At 45.4% G+C, this 20,646-nt stretch overlaps 1 protein-coding gene across 14 annotated transcripts in view; it reads right to left on the bottom strand.

Moving 5' to 3' along the window:
- Nucleotides 1–41: 41 nt before the first annotated feature.
- dlg3 (discs, large homolog 3 (Drosophila)) overlaps nucleotides 42–20,646 on the bottom strand; it is an 85,280-nt gene continuing 64,675 nt past the window's right edge. For 9 of the 14 annotated variants that reach the window (XM_042074884.1, XM_042074881.1, XM_042074882.1 and 6 more), the window contains 13 exons: nucleotides 17,272–17,428; nucleotides 16,719–16,821; nucleotides 11,536–11,650; nucleotides 9,670–9,846; nucleotides 7,891–7,966; nucleotides 7,114–7,213; nucleotides 5,605–5,646; nucleotides 5,196–5,246; nucleotides 4,956–5,057; nucleotides 4,687–4,859; nucleotides 3,619–3,728; nucleotides 3,418–3,509; nucleotides 42–3,247 (listed from right to left, as the gene is read on the bottom strand). In XM_042074884.1, the coding sequence (XP_041930818.1) occupies nucleotides 3,141–3,247; nucleotides 3,418–3,509; nucleotides 3,619–3,728; nucleotides 4,687–4,859; nucleotides 4,956–5,057; nucleotides 5,196–5,246; nucleotides 5,605–5,646; nucleotides 7,114–7,213; nucleotides 7,891–7,966; nucleotides 9,670–9,846; nucleotides 11,536–11,650; nucleotides 16,719–16,821; nucleotides 17,272–17,428 (1,405 nt within the window). In that variant the 3' untranslated portion in view covers nucleotides 42–3,140. Of the gene's footprint in view, nucleotides 3,248–3,417; nucleotides 3,510–3,618; nucleotides 3,729–4,686; nucleotides 4,860–4,955; nucleotides 5,058–5,195; nucleotides 5,247–5,604; nucleotides 5,647–6,399; nucleotides 6,446–7,113; nucleotides 7,214–7,890; nucleotides 7,967–9,669; nucleotides 9,847–11,535; nucleotides 11,651–15,565; nucleotides 16,210–16,718; nucleotides 16,822–17,271; nucleotides 17,429–19,152; nucleotides 19,487–20,646 lie in introns of those variants that run through there. The other 5 variants (XM_042074880.1, XM_042074889.1, XR_006025862.1 and 2 more) reach the window with 4 other exon arrangements.

Here is a 20,646-nt window from a genome sequence, read left to right as displayed (position 1 = left end):
TGGTCTTCTCTGTAGACAAATAACACACATTGAACTCATAACAGAGTCACATATTTTATTATTTTCAAACAAATAAAACTTTTGTCCAGTCAAAAAAAAAAATCCCAAAGAAAAGTAGCAGGACTGTATTCCCTCCAGACCAGGATAGAAAAAAACTGGTGTGCCTTTAACGTCCTGATAGGTTTTTACCACCTGTAGTCATGGGGAGGAAACCACTGTACAATCAAAGGGTTCATATTTGCAAGCACTTACTGCACATGTGCGGTCACATCAATGACTCATTGCCTCCCAAAAAGGACCATCCAGAAGCCCTCCCACCCATCATTAAATAATTTGATTTCATCAGACCTTCTCTGGGGCAGGGACTGACCCTGGCCAGGCCACATATACCCATTCAATCTCAGGATACAGCAACCGCATTAGAAAGATTACAATGGATTAAAGTTCTTTGGGCTTTTACTGATATGGCTGACTGACACCACACTTTTAACAGTCAGCTGTTTCCTCTGCACACCAGAGGACCATTTCTAAGCTAAATGAAAAAGTAATTCTCCTTCCTGTGTTTGTTTACAGTGTATCATCCTACAGGCTGCTGTCTTGTTTCTCTGTATTTACTTCAAATTTTTTGTCATCTATACACTCAGACAAATTCCACAAGAAATCACAAATAGACAGGCCCAAGTTTAGGGTTATCAGTTCCCCATCGACTAGAAAATGTGTTCCAATAGGCAGCTGAATATTTTAATCTATAGAGAAATATCAACAATATTACGGCACATTTGTATGGAAATTAATCTCAGAATAATCCAACATTTGATTTACCTGACATTTTGTGAGCTATAAAACAGAATGTTTGTCCCAGTTGTTTCACACATGCATGAAGCACAAGTGAGGGGGATATTTACATTTTACAGCTACCACACCCTTTGAAACAGTCTGTAAGCAATTTATTTTATAATGGCTCTGTTCCCTTCAAATTGAATTCCCTGAACTCTGGTTTTGACACAGGTATGACAGCTGGTTTACCGCTGGTGCCTGGGCTTCGGGGGGGGGTGGGGACGACACCTGTTGCGGCAGCGCCTGCAGGAACAGGTGCCTGGGGTTCAAAGGTCACGGCCACATCAGCTCCCCCTGGAGGTGCCCTGTCAGCGCTAGCCTTCTGTGTCCCATCTCCAACGCCAAAAAGACACAAAAAGAAAATCATAGGATGACCAGTGAAAGGGCTCAGTGCTTCCTCTAGCAAATCAGTCGCCCCCTCACACGCATGTAGGCTGGTAGACCTTCACGAGCACCAGCCTGCTGCATCAGGGGCGTCTCGCTCCTCTTCTGATGTCGCGTCAGATGATAATATCCCAAGTTAGCATGAAGATGCAGTTCATGCTGTAGTTTTTTTTTTAAATCAAACAAAATAAAGACACGAAGAATTAAAATACCAACTGGCTGATAAGACAGCAACTTATCTCCTCAATGAAAATGCCCTTGCTGAAAAGATTCCATATTAGCTTCACAAAGAAGGTCATGAGAATGGATTCCTCTCTGGCCCTATGATTCTGTCCCTCCATATCACTGGGAATCGGTGTCTGTGCACAAGCAAGTCGCGCTCATCCCTCCCTCCCCTCCCCCAGCACAAGGCTCAACACAGTGGAGTAACAACTGCCCAGGAACAAAGTCAAAAGGATATAAAACATCATTTGTAATTATACAGAACAAATAGATTTAATTAAAACTTTGTCAGTTAGGGGAGGGGAAAATAGTCCAGATCACGCCATATTGACTTTAATTAATCAGAGGAACATCCAATACAATTATCTTGATCTACCCGTTTTCAGGCCGCCCTGTCAGGCAGCTTACAGGACAGTACCATGTCACCTCTCAGTCTGAAGGGAGTTGTCTGTGAGGGCAGAGGAAGTGCAAATGGGCTTTCTGCTGCTCAAGATTGGGGTGAGGGAGCTTTGGCTGCCAAAATCAGAATTCATCTCAGTCGATTTAAGACAAAAAGGATAAACACTGAAGGTAAAAACAACTTCACAAAGGTAAGACACTTGGTCCTATCAGTTGCACCCTCGGGTTAGACCTCCTGTCGTACGGAGGGAAAACCTTCAAGCACGCACTGGTTCTTTTGATTGGTTCTAATAATTTCATAGCTTCCCCCATGGTGAACAGACAAGCAATTTGACATAATTGTATCATAAGGCAGTTTGGTGTTTTGCAGAGAGCCCAGTTACACCTCTCTACCCCCATCCATTTTACAGAGCAGCTAAAAACCACAAGAAAAAAAAAACAAAAAAAAACACTAAAACCAAGGACAAAGAAATGTAATCTAACAGCCCTCCAAGTAGACAATTCTAGTGATGTGTAAAATGTGTACCGTAGTATTTAATATGTAGTAAAATCTCTCCATAGGATTTGTATTTACCTTGTGATTTCAGAAATACAAATGATTCATACCCCTTCCTCCATTTGTTCTGCTTCCCAAAGATGTCTTTATTGACTGCATTCACAATAACTGGCAGCCAATCAACAGTAAGCTGGTTTGTGTTTCCTGAAGAGAACCAGTTTGTAGGTTTTCTCCACGCCAGCTCATTCCTAGTAGAAACACGAGCAACGATCCCGCAAGTATGACCATCAGTAGGCTTCATCTTTACTCAGTCCTCGTAGAAAACCTCATTGCTCTTTGCTCAGTATAGTCTGTCTTTTTAATGATGATTGGATGAACATCTCAGAGGTCCAGCTTTATAACGATTTGTCTCAATTCACCCTGACTTTTGCAAATAAAAAGGAAAAAAAGAAAAAAAAAAAGGAAAGGAAAAAAAAATCCCACTTGCAAGCATCTTAAGACCTTCTTCCTTCGGCCATCCATTTTCACCAAGGATTTTGTTCATTTTTTTTCCCTTTTTTGTTTACATGACAAAAAAAACTCATTTGGAACCGCATTTCCAGTCTTGAATGGAATTGCTGAGAAACTCATGCAGGGGGATGTGCACAGTCACAGTAATGGTGATAAGACTTCTTTTTTCATTTGAGAGTAACATAATGATGACACTAAAATTTGATATGAAACATATCTGTAAAAAGGGGAAGGGCGGGGTCTCTCTGAGTGGGAAAGGGTGGGGGGTGGCACAGAGAGTGGAGCTGGCAGCTCAGAGCTTTTCAGAAGAGGGGATCCAGATGTAGGGCCCCGACTGCTCCTCGATGATCAGCTTGATTTTATCGTAGATCTCCTCTAGTGAGTCACCCTGGACTATGGCTGGAGACGGCAAGGGGGGGGGGGGGGGGGGGGGGGGAGAAGACAGAGCTTAACCTTCTTTGTTCAACTACTTCCAGTTAGGCATACGTTAAAATTAACAATTTAGCATCCCAAGTGGATGAACCACGGCCAATGAATCATTTCTCAAAATAGCAAGAAAAATTTGCTACCTGTGAAGAATTCTCCAAATTCTTGTTCAAGCTTCATTGCCTTGTCGAAGACTTTATTGGCTTGTTCGTATGTCTGCCGTTTATTCATTTCCCTTTAAGACAAGGACAATAAGAAATGCAACTTGTAAATGTCTGAACAGGACTCCATCCAAGGGCTACATGTAACAATAGAACACCTTGCACCATCCAAGCATTACTTACATAAGAGCTTCAATGGATTTTGGCTTAATGAAAATGGAAATGGGGTGAAGTTGTGCTTGTTGCAGTCGTTTAATGGCATTCCCAGACACATCCAGGATACAGTGCTTCCCCTGCAAAACAAGAGGATAAATACGTTCAACTTCACTTCAGTCATTTATATGTTGAAGTACAGGAACACACCATAGCAGTTTAGTCATAATCAAGCTGCATAGCTTACGTAAACTTTCACTTTATTTATCCTTAGAAAAGGAAATTGAGTGTGCAGCAGGATTTCTAAAACACATACGCAGAAAAGCACCACCAGATGCCAACAACATTGTCAACACAACAGAGGACACACAACAATAGAGACACTCCTTCCTCTAAAAAAACAATGACCCAATCACAGTACACAGGACAGTACACCGGTACATCTGCCATAATAAACATGAACAGGAATAAATAAGTAAATAAATAATCACATAATGTATAAAAGATTCAAGAGATGTCAATCAAGTGAATTCAGGTTCCTAATAGCCACAGGAATAAAAGAATCTCTGGCACGTCCAGTCCTAAAATGGTGACCTGAGGGTAGCAGATTAAACTCCCCAGAAGTGGGTGATCAGGGCAGTTAACATGTGGTCAGCCTTACCCCTGACCCTTTTATCATATACATGTGGTCAGCCTTACCCCTGACCCTATTATCATATACATGTTGGAGCTGTAGCTGTATCCCAACCTCCTTAGACGCTACACAAACCAGCTTTCTTAGCTTACGCTTGCTGGTCATTGGAAGACCACTGTACCACACCACAATACAAAATGTCAAGACTGATTCAATAAAACACGCTGAATGATTTTATTTTCCTCAAAAAGAAACGTCTCTGTTGGGCCTTTTTACAGACAGCATCTGTGTTGCTCTCAAAAGATAATTTGCTGACAATGATGGTTCCTAAATATTTATATTCATCTACCATCTCAACATTCATGTTCTGAATAACAGTTTGAGAAACATTGTGCTGTGATGTAGGGAAATCAATGATCAAGAGTATTTGAATGTAATCATAGGTTAGTGTAATAATACTCAACCCTTTCAGCCACAGTTCGGACAGACAGGACGCTGGTCCCGTAGAGGTTCTCGTTAAACTGGCCCGCCTCGATGAACTTGTTGTCCTGGATGTCCTTCTCCATCTGCTCGCGTGAGCCCACGAAGTGGTAGTCCTGCCCGTCCATCTCGTTCTCTCGCCTGGAGCGAGTAGTGTCTGCGCACACAGAGGGCCACGCCATCAGCACGCAGTCAAGTGTCAACACAGTAAGCACAACACGCACTAGACTGCAGAGTGGCGAAGCTCACTTACGTGGGACACATGAGCCAAACTTATGGGGGAACTCCGAGATCAGGTCATCGTTTACTCGGTCCTTCATGGGGCCCAGGATGATCACAGGCCGTGTGTAATGAACTACAGCCAGGAAAAAAACAGCCGTCAGAGACTCCCATGTTCCCCACACACACACACACACACACACACACACACACACGGAGCAATCAAGCCCAGTTACTACAGATGTACTCCTTTGATTACGGAAAGGACACTTACTCTCCTGTCGAATCACTGGCTCATAGGACAAAATTGTATCCTCTTGCCCTTCTGAAAATGTGAAAGAGACAGGAACTTTAGCAGGAGGAGACGGATTTATGAAGAGCACTTCAGGAGTTTCCATACCATTAGACATCAAAGTGTGACCATTAGAGGCTTTTAGTCCTCTTCAAACACATCTAACTTCACAATTGCTGCACCCAAGAGACAAATACAGATTCATGCATGGGCATGAGGCGAGAAAAGTGGAATCTTTCATCACCACTGATGACTAAATGGAAACAAATAGGGTCAGTGCTAAATATAGACATTTAGCGATAGCTGCCACATCCATTTTAATTAATGTGGCATGTATGCGAGAGACAGAACCATAGAGAAGGCAGAACCATAGGCAAGAGGAGACACTTACTTGAACTGCTTTCACTGTCACTTGTGTTAGAAGTCAAGCATTCTGTGAGGAGAGACACGTGGGTTAGATGACCTTGCAGAACATCTCAATGCTTTCACAACACAGGGAATCCAGCCCTTGACCAATGCATGCTGTGTGTTACTTGACCCCCACCCCCACCCCTTTAAATGTAGTCAAAGAGAAGAGCATTGAGAAGCAGAAGAGAAAGAAAACAAACGTGCGTGGAGTTCACCAGCTTCCTTTATGAGGAAGCGCTAGGAAGTGGCACTAATAGGAAATTAAGTGTTTCCTTTTTCAGTCTCCCAAGCGGCCATCCATTCCCTGGCCAGAGTTTCCTATGGCCGGCTGTGTGACAGCTGATACCGATACGGTCACTCTCGCCAAAGAAAACACTGGTGTTTAGACTGCAGCCAGAATCAAGCGGCTCAGCTCCCATCTCTTTGATATGGAGGCACTGCCATGTGCTACATGTTGGTTTTTTCACACTGCAAACAGCCGCGTCTGTCACCTCAAGACAGCTTAGATCTTTGGTCACCTACATCCTTGTGTATTTGACATCATTTTGTCAGGTCATGGGCACCGAGACCTGACTTTGTGATCTTTTGCTCAGTGTGTTTGTGTGTGTGTGTGTGTTTGTGTGTGTGTGTGTGTGTGTGTGTGTTTGTTTGTGTGTGTGTGTGTGTGTGTGTTTGTGTGCGTGTATGTTTGTGTAATACAACATCGGTCAACTACAACAGGACACTGTGGCTGTGAGCTCAGGGGACAGCTGCTTGACAAATATAACCACACACTTACTCAAACTCTTTGATCCATAAAAGTCATCGCTTAACCCTGGGAAGTCCTGAGTGTCCCGAAAGGTGAGAGCAGAAACAAAAGAAGAGAGCAGAGACAGGAGGAAGAGGAAGAACAAGGAGAGAGAAGAAGAAGAAGAAAAGAGGTTAGTGAGAGACTGAGGAGGAGGGATGCAGCGCTCGCCAGGGGAGGAAGGAAACTAACACTCAGACGCTGTTCCACATCCTGACCTCGTCTGTGAAAACAGAGCAGGTGACGCCGGGCCAAGCCCCAGCTCTTGGGTAGTTCTGCACTAGCAAAACATCAGGGCACCCAGGACAGCCATTAGTTACTGATGAGTGCTGTCCAGGGTCACACCAGCGAGCACTGGCCAGTCGGAGTCAAATGGGCTCAAACAGGCTCACAGACTCCAGAGGAGAACAACAGCGTTCCAGTGTGAGTGCAACTCCCACCCTGCAAGCTATGCACAGGTGAAGACCGACCCAAAGAGGACAGAGAGCGGCGAGGCGTCAAGCGTCCAGCCTCCAGCCAGCCGCTGTGGTCTTTGAGAGGGACACGTGCTGACGGACGGACTGGGGTGAGGTGGGGGGTGGTTGACGATGGCACAAAGTCTGTCCCTGAGGTCAACCACACAGCGAGAGGGTGAAGCAGATGAAGCATGAGAGAGAGAGCGAGCGCGAGAGAGAGCGAGCCGTCCAGTCAGACCCTTATACTCACGTTCAGACTCCACAAGTTCCTGGACAATGTTCTCCTTGCTCTTGTAAAACGGGAACTTGCGTGAAAGGTTGAAGCTTTTTTTGCGCTTTACTTTGACCGGCTGCTCAGGAGGTGATGAACGGATAAAAGGGGTGCGGGAGGAGATGGAGGGTTTGAACAAACAAACAAACAAATAAAACAAAACAAAAACACAAAACAGAATGGGTCTTAATGTAACATATGGCACACATCACAACAAACAACCATGCAGAAAGAAAAGTTCAGACCAAAACATTTAGGCAGCCATAACATGACCGTGACCTTGCAATGGGGATGAAGTCAAATGTGAATGGCAGATAAGTGGGGAGATCTGAGAACACAGGAGATCAAACTGGTCTTAGGTGCATATGTGGAGCGAGATCAATCAGAAGCATACGCTAAAGAAAGATGTTTGCTCTAAACTTGTTGGGAGGCGGGGGTTTTTACATGTTCAAAATGATGTCAAAAAAGGGAGGAAAGGGTTTAGGCGATCGAATTCTCTCCACATATACAATAACTTGCATGTGTGTGCTCACATACATACACACACACACACACACACACACACACAGATGAGAGGGCAGTGTAAGATGAGCCGTCTGTCCCTGCTGCGAGCGGGCTCCTGTTCCCACACTCACAGGGGAGGAAGTGGGTCAGCTCCCAGGTGCTCGCTGAGAGAATGAGCCGGAGCAAGAGGAGAGGGACCGCCAGCGAGCTGGGCAGAGCAGCCACTCCACTCGGCCGTCAGGCCACACTTACCCGGTTGGACTCGATCATGCCGGTCCTGGCGTGGAACTTGACCGTTTTTAACCGCGCCCGCTCCTTCTTCTCCACCCTGGATTAGGAGGCACATCACATCACACAATCACATCACACAATCACATCACACAATCACATCAGGGCGTTAAAGGCTCCCGTTGTCTCGACACAGGTGGCAAGTACAGGCATCCTCAACAGGGCACAGAGATACTGTACACTCCACAATTTGGACATGACCGCTCAGAAGAGTGCAGACTACTCAGTTAGATTTGCTCCCTCTTAAAAGACACACACATGGATATCAAGCCTGAATGGGTGGACCATTATGGTATTGGAAATGGGCTTGTAGCGTAATCTTTATGATGGCAATAATAACTTTGACAAGCAGACATTTATACGGAATAAACCCTAAAACATCTTGATTATTCTAAAAATAATTCAGTGGAAATGCATGGATTCCAGTTTCTTCCAGTAGCAGCAACTGGAATCCATGCATTTCCACTGAATTATTTTTGGAATCTGATCCCTTATCATAGCTGTTCATTCTTACTCGTTGCTCGACTTATCGTGACTAAATTCAAGATGGCTGCAAACGCTAAACTTCGTGAAGATACTGTCTGTATAAATCGTCTTGTAAGTAAACTACCAGTGCTTTTTCAAAGTTCTCAATGTCTCGTTTTAAATGTCAGGGCCCTCGGAAGTCTACCAATGAAGTGTGGAGATACATTGAGCCTCGTAAATGGGTGTAAAACAGTGATTTATTTGCATGGCTAGCCCGATGCCGAAGCACCACTATTGAAAAAGATGTTGGTAGCATCGGCTAACTAGCGCCAGATTTTGGAGTGCAGGGGACAAGCCGAGATGGGCTATGAGACATACGTTCACACTCGGTATCATGTTTCGATACACTTTAGGTCAATATCACACCGGAATTCTCCTTTAATTTCTTGTTAAATGTACATTAAACCTACCCAGACCCACAACCTATAAAGCACTGATTGACCAATTATCAGTACATCTAGAATATATTGCATTCTGTGGAACTGTACATGCATCCACATTAATATGCTGAGCAGGTATTTGAAAAAAAAAAAAAGTGTTCACAAGCTACCTTTGTATTTCGGTGTTTTAATGGCACTATCTATACAGATATTTTTCAAAAGAATTACAAGTACTTGTCAACTGCCAGACACTTCTATCCAACATCAAATCCAACATAAACACATTCCCAAATAATCAGTGGAAGAAATGATTTATCAATAACGGCACAGAGAGTGACCCTAATGACCCCAATAGTACAGAGAGTGTTCTGGATGGCCAAGCAACTGGTCAATTATCAACTAACCCATTTTCGTCCACTCGTCCATATTTCAATGCACGCTTAAGAATAATGCAGAGGCTGCTTGAACAATAACCATGAAGCGCTTCGCACACAGGCGCCAACATGAGTGCAGTGCACTCTGCTTTCAGCACTGGATTTCATCAGATAGAACCGTATAATAAATCCCATATAACCCCACACACCAGCATCCAACTGTGTGTCCGCAGCCTTGTCAATTAGCATTCAGTTCTGTTTTTGTTAGTGCCGCTCAACTAAACCCCGTTTATCCGCTGCTTGTCAGGTAAACATTTTGGTGATGTGCTCGGCTAGTGTCAGCGCACTTATGAGGGCGGCTATGTGCCGAGGCTACATAGATCAGGCTCCATTCGGCTTCATCAATGTTCATTCTCAACTGTAGTGGACACAGAATATTGGCAGCTCATTGAGTGCGGCTGTACCTCTTCTTGCTGGGAATGACCCCGATCTGATCACTCTCGCCATGGGGTGTCACCAGTCGTGCCTGCCACCACTCGTCGTCAGAAGCGTTGATGACATGCAGGATGTCCCCGTAAGAGAAGCTCAGGCCCTGGCTGGGCAGGCAGCTGTCCCTGGTTCGGTCGTAGTCAAACAGAGCCCTACATGGACACACAGAGAACAGTATGAATGCCAGACAGTCAGGTAATCCATCAGAGGGATATTCCGACCATACAAAGTCAAATGGATTACTTCCGTATTTCAACACAGACAGGCCCACTCATCAGCCCCATGACAACAGGTGAAGAGCCAAGCATCCCCCAGCCCCCCCCCCCCCATAAACAGCCCTGCGTTCCATCTGTTGGAGCCTGTCTGGGTATTACCTGTCTGACGGGGCAGAGGCAAAGGGAAGGGGTTGGACCTGCTCCACTGGTTTGCATACACTTCTCTCCCTCTCTGCTGCTATGCGCTTCATTCTCTCCACTGCAGCGCCTGCTCATGTCCAGTTCACCTCAGAACTAACCACAGGGGCCCGTCATGAGACAGTCCTGGCATGTCCTGAAGCTGACCCCTACACTGCATCACTCACCCAGTGCAATGGGACCACCATCAGCCCCAGCCCCAATATGGGTCCTAGCGAGCAGGCTGCGTAGCACACATAGCTGGCTGCTTACTTACCAGCAGAGATGAATGCGGCTTACGCCAGAGCGCTCATTAGAGGGCATTATCAGGAGGGGCTTAGCTTCATTACTGACATGGACTTATGGGGTGCATTAGTATGTGCTGTTCTTATGAGCGCGGGCTTTAACATGCTGCAGAGGGCATGTGACTGTCATGAAGCAGCGAGGGGCCCCTTCCCATATGCGCTACAGTCGCATACCAGAGAACAGGTACACAAGGGTGGATGTACAGCAAAGATAACCATGTCAGATGGAACCATGTCAGACTCATCATACACCGGGTCACATTCCATTTTGTGTTAAGAGGCAGCAAGAGGCCTCAGGCATTAAGTACAAAACACTGAGGATTTTAGTCAATTGGAATTCCCCCTCTAGTATGTGAAAATGTTCATTGTAAGACATTCAACAGTCTCATGACATGCTTTGTCACTGAATGGAAATAACTGTCTATTCCAAAATCTTCATATTGCCCATGACCCTGGAGAGGCTTTCCTGCAGCAGGAAGTTTGCATGTTTAAAACCACAGACAATCATCTGCTTGGCTTCCTGGGTCAGAGTCCAGGACGCCAGTGTTGTTGTGCCAAGTGGAATAAAAATGAATACGGGGAAACAGCGGCAGATAATACAGCTGACACATGACTAAAGTCCTGCAGCAGAACGGCTAGTGCTACGCAGGACAAGCATAAGCTACTCTGCATTATCTGATACCCACACCCTCCCTGCTTACTAAACACATTGTGTTGGGGACAATAACAAGCAAACTAAATGTGCAAATTAGAGATACTACATAAGAATAAAGTGGGTAAAATGTCAAGGTGATTCCTGGACCAGATATCACTTGTGTGAAGATAAATGTAGCAATTGTTATTTTGAAAGGTAAACACACAAACAAACAAACAGATACATTCAACTGAAATGAATTTAGCTAAAAATATAGGACATAAATATAGAAATACACCAACAATAAACAATATCCGGTAGTTACTTCTTAATGTACATTTAACTTTCAACTTGGATATTGACCATAATTTCAACATATCAATTCATTGATTGACAACCTGAAAACTAGACAAGAGAAGTGAAAGGTGTGCAAAAGCATCACTACTGAGCCCAAAGCAGCTGGAGGAGAGTGTTGTGAATGCGTCTGACGTACGCGTGTGTGTGGCCTACCTGACGTAGAGGGATCTCTTTTCACTGGTGCGCAGGGAGCCTGACCCAGAGCTCATGCTGCTGTTCATCATCTGCTCCCTCAGGTCGTGGATCTTAGACTCAAAGCGGCTGTACTCTGCAGGAACACACACACACACACACACACACTTTTAGAGAGCAGGAAATGGGAGAGACTGTGCTGTGCCCACTTCTCTGCGTAAGCCAGAGGAGCGAGGCCAGCAGGTCTGCCATCAGGAGGGACTGGGGCCAGGGAGACCGATGGAACGGGCTTCACGTTGAGCGGGAGGGTAGGTAAGACTCAGCAGCTCGTCGCAGACTGATTAATGAGCAGGGGACCAAATGGAAATTAATCATGTATCTGCCCGAGATACCCACTAATATCACAGGCTCGGCTATTAATTATGCAGATTAATTAAGTTGAACATGCACTCTTCAGGAGAACGAAACAAAGACCTCCAATGACTGTTCTGAACAGAAGTCATTTTTCACAGTCGAACTCAGTCATGATGCATGATTTAGCTGAAGCCTCTTAATTAAACCTGCCTCTGCTGTGTGGCCCATGCTTAACAATAAACACAGTGCTGAGTAACAACAGTCAGGTACAGATACATATAGAAGACCAGTTGAAAACAACAGTTACACTAATAATTAGGAGAACAGAGAAACCACTTCTCTTGTAGAGGCCATGGTGCAAGACACTGTCCTCCCCTCATAAAAGCAGCTGACAGTATGGTTGCTTATTTAATATGTATTTTTAGACATTGGCTTTGGGTTCCTCTTGAATAGAGGGACCAGTGTTCCCTACAGGCTGTCTGGTGTTGTATTATTCTTGCTGCTCATACCGTCCTACTTTAATCATGGCTTGCTGTTTGTCCTTGTGCTTTTACCACAGAAACAGCAGGTTTAACTGTTGCTAACTGCTGTAAAAGTCCACTTTCCCTTTTTGAATATCTGAAATCAATGGGAACCCTATCTAAAAGCAGCCTCTAGCCGAAACTAACTCATCAATGCAAACAGAAACTGCCCGAGTGCAGCCGGCAACTCCACACCCCGTCTGTCATTCTCGAGGGTTAACAACACTATGGGTTAAATGGCACAGAAAGGTGAGACAACCTGATACCGCCTACCTGTAACAAGGGCAACGCCCCAGCCCCTATAGCAACCACTGAACAACACGGAAGGAAAAAGCTGGGCTAATCTGTTGGCAAAACTTCACATACAAATGCGAACATAACACAAGAATATAGTCACATGTGACTACCGAAAACCAGAGCAAATCCGGTTTGGGGCTTTAGTTTAAAAGTAGTGCTTGTCTACTGAACTGCCTCAGCAGGACGCACTTTAAACACAGCCAAAATACACACACACAGTGTGTGCCTGCTATGCAAGGGTGATTAACCAGTGTAATGGCCAGACAGAGGACCAGGAAGTCCACCGCACTGTCCAGTCCCAGAGGGAATGCTCGAATATACAGTACAGCCAAGGGCACAGATGGCTGTGGTGGGCTCACCCCAGCCAACATTCACTTTGTGATGTAATCTGAGAAGGAGCCAGTTTCAAAGACACAGATGACGGATGTTGCCAAGCCGTTTCAGTCTTGCAGGGACGTATATTTTAGATTAGCATTAAAGAAGCCGTGAAATCCGTGATGAGAAATTGGGCCGGCTCGGTATCTTGCACCCATGCTGCTTGTCCTCATTACATGAACTGCCTTTATTCTCGAGTGATGTGGGAGCTAGCTGTTCCTCTGTCTGCATACAGTTATGTAACTGCACACAGGCATGTGTCTGTAACAAGAGCTAGCAGGGTTAGGCTGGGTTATAGCCAGTATGCTCATCTCACCGCCGCCACAGCAGCAGAGGCATGAAAACACCTTCCTGCGTAGGGGGTGGCAGGCTGACATTTCGTCTCTTCATTCCCCGGCCGTAAGGATGGACAGTGCTAAGGCCAGCTGTAATTAGGCTCTCGGGAGACGGTGGTATGACAAGCACACTGCTGCCTTTTCCGGTCTGAGGCGTCACCTGCAACGCTCATCCAGCCCCTGCAGGCCGATGCGTGATGAGAAGGACAGCCCTCAGCATTTACGCCGGAGTTCATCAGGGCTCTCTGTATTAGGCTTCAATTAGATGCCTGTGTTTGACGGCCAGAGTTGGGCCCCTCAGTGGAGGCGTAGGCACGGTGCTCAGGCACGGTATCAGGAGGCAGCGTCTGAGCCCCCATTTCAGCTCAGTTTCCCGTGGCTGTGGGCCTCCCCACAGCACAGCCCACAACACACAGGCCTGGGGAGAGGGGGACGCTAACAGCTCCTCGAGTCAAACATACTCAGGGTTCATGCACAAAACGGTAGTGGACATGATAGAGCAGGGAAATAATTTGCCAAGCCTGCATACTTTACCACTTAAATTGTTAACAAGCACTGCTGCTTTCACTGACACTGCTTTTCCCAAGACATTCTACAGCAGTTTACAGAGAATGAAGGCAGAGCCCAAGAGGATGTTTCTAAGTAATAATAATAAATAATACTACATTTTACTCATAAAGTGCCTTTCAACACATCCAAGGTTGCTACAGTATACATGCATGGAGAAAAAAGTAAAACATCTCATAGGTCTTAATAAAGGCTACCTCTTGTTAACTTAGCAGATGTTGATATTGAAATAAGCAAGCCTTGTATTATGTACTGAGGTAATATAATGGTCTGTTTCTGTTCCAAATCCTATATATCTCAATGAGCTACACTGGCCTCAATTATGAAGATTCTATTTTCTACAGAAATATCAGGTCCTAAGAGAGACTGGCTCCATTTATATTCCAGGTCTATTTTATTCAAGCAAGTCAGGGAAATGGGCAAGACAGCATGCTGCAACAGATAACCTATACAGCCACATTCCTATCATAGTTTGCATAAAAGCTTAAGCACTGACTATAGACCTGGTTGTCCCTGGTTGTTTTCATAGATGTTTCAGAATACATAGGGCATGTTGTGTTAGCTGAACTCACGTTAATGCACATTTCAGAATCACATACCACATCTGCACCAAGAACTGTTGAAGGGGTAGCCCTAATTTATCATGGTCAATGCTTTTTAGGGCAACACAGCGAGCTTGGCTATAAGGAAGATGGCTTGTCACATGAGACAGTTCTTCTGACAACTGAGTTTTTCCAACAATCGGTGAGCTCTTCAAGAAAAGGAACAAGAGAACAATTCATCGGTATGGTCACTTCCTGGACTGACGCTACATCTCCACGCACCTGCTCTGTCCACACCTCTATTGGGCCCCACTCGGACTAGCGATGTGAGGTGTTGATAAGGCTTACTTTCAAGCATTTCCTTTAAGATACACAATATTATCGACTGTGTAAATCATACATAACATAGCAGTCTTGAACATGGTCACGTTAAAACCCACTGACAACGTTACCACAGGTTTAAAACAGCGGTCGATATTGTCTGTGTTGCTAGCAAACATTCTGTCACTAACGTTAGTGATGACTAAACCTAGATTCCATATGACCATATGACTACCACTTATTGGTCCCGTCACATCTTGTGGTGAATGACGGAAGCGCAAAGCTCTCTCCCTTTCCCAAAATAATGAGGGAACCCTACACGAAATCTACGGTCAAAAAACATAAGCTCTACCAGCATGTGCCGACAGGACGTGTTAACTTAATGAACTAACTTAAAATTCTGTAGGTTGTGGTAAAACTTGAACACAATTACAAATTCCTCTCTGTTGCTAAAAGTATAAACGAACCACATCAAGCCAAAAGGCCAGGAGTAGCCTAACATTACTCAAAGGTGAATGAAGCAGCCAGAGAGCTCGAGCTAAGCGGTCTAACCATTACCTCCCAAGTTTTAACAGTGGCGGAGGTGAGTTAGCTAGGAAGCTAACTCGCTTACTCAGACTCTAGTTTGCCCAAATCTACCTAGCCCTATAGATGTCGGAAGACGGATTACAGTCGGCAATTTACTAAATTTGGTTTCAGAATGACCTTCCAAACTAAGAATAGCAGTTTGCTTGCTTACCAGAAGGCGCGAAGTACACTCGTAGTTTGATAATCCTTGTTATTCAATCCTCTCGAGGAAACATGATAGGGGTTACAGAAAACCCGGGGGTCTATGAAACCTATCGGCGCATAACGGCGATTGTGTCGTTGGCTCCTGTAACTTAGCCCTGTTGTCCCAGGTTAAATATGTCTTCCCTACACTGGTAAAAAGTGGCCAGAAAATATTTCACGGTCTCTCTCAATGGAATGCTCCTCCCCTCTTCATGGGAGAAGTGTAGTACCTCGATACTCGGTAGACCGTCATTCAGTTCGGGTTGGCTATTGATTTCTGTATCGCGCTGTATTGTCTGGCCAGAACAATCACAGTCGTTTAAAAAGAAATACTGTAACAACTAGTCAGCCGGTAAAGTTGCACCCATCCCCCAACAACTTGAATACAGTCGGTCTAGTCCTTTCCTTTTGCTTCTCTTGCAGTCGATTCAAACACGGACTGTCTTAAAAGCGCCCTCCCCCCTTGGCACCGCTCCGATCCGATCCGTGCACCTAATGGGTCAGTGGCCACAGTTTTGGCGGCTTCACCCGCAGTTGGTTGAAGGATAATATTCACTCCCGCGTCTTATGGGACCCTCGACATTACTATGTGAAGGTAGGGGAGGGAGCAATCTAAAGCTGCGGCAGCTAATGACATTCTTCTAACAATGTCCTCATTTACAAACTAGGTTCTCTTCAAACCAGGCGTAATATTGTACCTGCCTTAAAGGCACAGTAGCCGAATATTTTTTTGTTGTTGTTGTCAATAGGTAACAATGTTATTTTCAGAGTAACAATATGTTTTATAATATTCCCCTGTAGGCTACACTATGCATCTTAATATTTGTATATATAACAAAATAAATTGTTTTTATCCAAACAATAGGCTAACAAAGAGGTCTGAAACTTGTTTTAAGAAATGTTACACCATAGATATGAATCAAAGATCTCAATCTAGAACCATTTTTAAATTTGACTGACAACTAAACCATCCTATGCTTTATCTGGAACATTCAGGTCACAGTTATCTCCCATTACCAATAAAACAAAAACACTGTGTCGAGTTTGTGTTTAGGCAGCCCTACACTGCACAATGATAAATGGTCAGCTAGTGAGATAGAGACGAGCACAGTGAGACCTACCCTCTGGCCTGTACTGAGCAATAATGGTGACCGTCTGCCCAGCTCTCTTCAGTGCAGCTGCCGCCTGCTCGTGGGTGGCATTACGCAGATTCACCCCATTCACCTGTGGAAACAGAGGAGGCTCAAACACTTCTGCTCAAGCACACACATCACAGAACGGCATGTCTTCAGGCCTATTGCAAGTCTTTACAAATATAGAATATATAAAATATAACTTTGTTATCCAAATTATGCATTTGCACGAATGTTAAAGTCTGTCATAAGCCTAAGGTTGACTAATGACTGATGACTGATATACCGGTGGAATATGAAAATAATGACATGTTCACTTCACATACACTGATCATATTCTTTTCTTAAGTATCTGACCTCAGGCAGACAATGAGCAAATAGGGAAACTATGTAACAAAACAGGAGTAAAAGATCCATTGAAGGTGTGTTTCACAGCTGCATGATAAGGCTTGGTGTGAACAGAGATATGTGTAACCATGTAACAATTCCTATCCATAAATATGTGTTCTTGTATAAGCAAGAAGTGGTTGGGGAGACTCACGGACAGGATGCGGTCGCCCCTCCGCAGTTCGCCACTGAGGTCTGCCGGTCCGCCTGCCAGGATGAAGGAGACGAAGATGCCCTCGCCGTCCTCTCCGCCCACGATGTTGAAGCCCAGCCCCGTGGAGCCCTTGTGCAGCAGCACCTTCCTCGGCTCCCTATCAGACAGAGCAACAGCGAGCGTCAGGCTGCGGGGAGGAACCGGGTGGGGAGGAGGTGGAGGAGGATGCAAGGTGCAAGGTGTGTGGTGGAGGGGGGAGGGGGTGGATGTGGCCAGCAGGAAGGGAGAGAGGTGTTGGTGCAGCATCCAGAGGCACACAGGTGGAGAGAGATGGAGATAAATACACACGTGTGTGTGTGCCCTGCACACCACCTCCACCTACTGACTACGGAAGGGAGTGAGGTGCCCCTGGGCCAGTGCATTTCTGTGCGTGTCTAAAAGTGGAAGACCTCAGGTGACGTGAGGAAGACCTCTGTCCACACAGCTTCACATATGTGGAGTGAAGACAGTAAAAAAAGGAATAAGAAAGTCAGATGGGGTATGGTTAGTTTTCTCTGGAGATACGCCATTTTGGGGTCCAGTTCCATCATACAGGCAGCATCAACAAGGTGGTTGAAATGAAACAAGAGGAGAAAGATGAAGGGGAAAATATGGTCAAACTTAACACAATAATACTCATCGTAACGTTAAACAAATGCAGGACGAAATTGTTCTCCCTCCAGTCTATTTCTTTCCCACACATACACATGCATACAGACACACTGAGCTAATCCATGGCTCATGCTTCAGCGTGCCACTGCGGCTCTGTTTTAGTTGCTGTGACTCATCAGCAGGCAGGCGGGCATTCCAGACTGCAGTGGCTCTAAGATCTTGGAGAGGCTGCACCACAGCAAGGGACCATCAAAAGCCTGTCTCCAAACACGTATTGGAGTAAGGCACAGCAACGGGAGAGCCAAACCACACAAACAGACACATACAGTACACACACACTGACAGACAGACAGACAGACACACACACACACACAGAGAAGAGTTGCCCCCACAGCGGTGCAGATGGCTCTTGTTAGATGGCTTCACTAGCACACTAATCACATGGACTTGCTACCCAAGCCCCAGCGGCTCTGCGCTCAGTTAGCCAGAGAGGGGGGCACGTCCACAGCACTGACAGCCGTAGAGCACTGGGATGGTTCCCTGTGAACATCTTAAAAGGGTCTTTCATCCGCACACAAAAGGAAGAAAATACAGGAAGGGAAGGGTTGTTATGGTTTGAAGAAGCCTGAAATGGATGTATGAGGCGCTCTCAGAGAGGTAAGTATTGGACACCCAGTGCCTTATGGTAGTGCTTAATGCTGGTTAAAAGGACCTCCAAATGATCTCAGTACATTTCAAATCAAAAGTATCTTTCATGTGGGGTTTCCATTCATTTAGTAGAAACGTCATGCGTGTCCGGTTTTCCCTGATCTCATCAGTGTATAGGTGGTGAAGAGGTCTGGAAGCACAATAAAGGAGCCACAAGGCCTGAATACAATTACTGGATTGCTGCCTTTGCCACAGCAATGCCGAATCCACACCAAGACAACTGACAAAGCCTTCTCACACAAATGAATCTTTATGGCCAACATTTTACTTTGAATTTTAAAAACCCTATATTACAATCTTACATTTGTCCATATATACTGTACATACAGACATTTATTCCTAATCACTCTGGCTATTAAGTCTCAAGCAGTACTGTATGATTAAATATGACCAATTCCAATAGGAACAGCGCTGAAGACTAATATGAAGTCTCCTTCCACATTCCATCTAAAGAACACACTCACTGAGGGCTATGAGAAAATGACTTATCTGTCATATTATGGATCCCATGCTTGACATTACCTGCTTGTGGTGTGTTTAGTCCAGGATGGGAGACCCCTCCTAGTCCTCCACCCATGTTGATCCCTCACCAGCAACATGGAGGACGAAATATTCACCGAAAACATTTTTCAACTACATTCGTCTCCTCCACACAGGGGCGAGTGCAGGTCCTTATCCTGAATTCCACTCCCTATCTCCATTCCAAACACTCCTCTCCTTCTCTTGCTCGCGCTCGCTAGTCGCGTGTTGAGTGCGTGTTTGTGTGAGGAATCTCAGGCTGTAGGAGAATGATGACGGTAACCAGCTCTACTTTGGCTGTCACCCTCGCCTGGTCCCTGGCGGGGTGAGAATTAACCCTCACCCTCCCACATAAACCTTGTCAACTAGGGCAACATACAGCCAACACCATCATTCATTCCCCACCCCAACCATGGAAGATTTCTAAGAGGCTCTCCTTCACAGATTGGAAGGGCCTCTCTAGTACGTCATAAGCAATGTAATATTGCTCTCAAGGTCTCCTTATTGAACTAGTTGAAAGTATTTCGTCTCTCTGTTATGCTCTCGATTGCCCTGACCCTACCCACCCCCTCCCACAGGCTCTCCAGAACACACGAGCATACCAGTCCATCAGCCCAGGTCTCCTCTGTTCCCCTACTACTGTGCTCATGAGTAAACAAGCCAACCCTACTGAAGTCATGGATTTGGCTCTGTGAGCATGGGAAAACATCATGTCTGAGAATGTAAGAACAACTTAATACCTTAAGTGGCATCTTTGCATGTTTGCGGATGTGTGCATGGGTTGTGACTGCACACTGGTGCATGTTTGAGTGTGTTGCTGTGGGCATGTGTTTGCACATGTGAGCCGCAGGAGCCAGGATAGCAGGAGAGAATGGCTCTTAGCTGCTTCTGAGAAAATAGGGAGTGAATTCCAAAGGTTATGAACATAGCAACAGAGCCCTCCTCTCCCCTTTACAGACACCAAGGACCACCCCCTACCGCAATCTTCATCTTTTCATCTCAGATCTTCTCTTGCTGTGTGTATCTCTCTTTCAGTCTCTACATTGTGCTTGGCATTGTCTCCTGCTTACATTATGATTATGAGTGTCCACCCACACACTCTCTCATCAGCTGAGGCTGAGATTGCTGTCCCTTAGCTTTTAGGGAGGTCACATGGCCCCAGAACTCTACTCTGTCTACTCTACTCTACCCCCCCCCCCCCATTTCCCTCTTCCCTGACCAGTAATTGGCTCTGCCTGACTGATTAGAAGTGTTCTGAGTGGACACTTCTGGCCACAACTAAAAGTCTTTCTGGAAAACATGTGCTGCTTTGGCAAGGATTTCAAGAAACCCCTGCTCATGCTGAGAAACACACACACACACACACACAATCTTTCCATCTCCCTTCTTCCCTCTGTCTCTTTGTTGACGTCCTGCTTCATATTCTGTGGCTTGGTTCTGATCTCTGCAGGCTTCTCCTTGGGAGCTGCTGCTGCTGCTCACTCTCATTTGACTCTG

Source organism: Alosa sapidissima, chromosome 20 (genome assembly GCF_018492685.1).
Source record: "Alosa sapidissima isolate fAloSap1 chromosome 20, fAloSap1.pri, whole genome shotgun sequence".
NCBI classification, from domain to species: domain Eukaryota; kingdom Metazoa; phylum Chordata; class Actinopteri; order Clupeiformes; family Clupeidae; genus Alosa; species Alosa sapidissima.
This window is presented reverse-complemented; position numbering and strand designations above follow the sequence as displayed.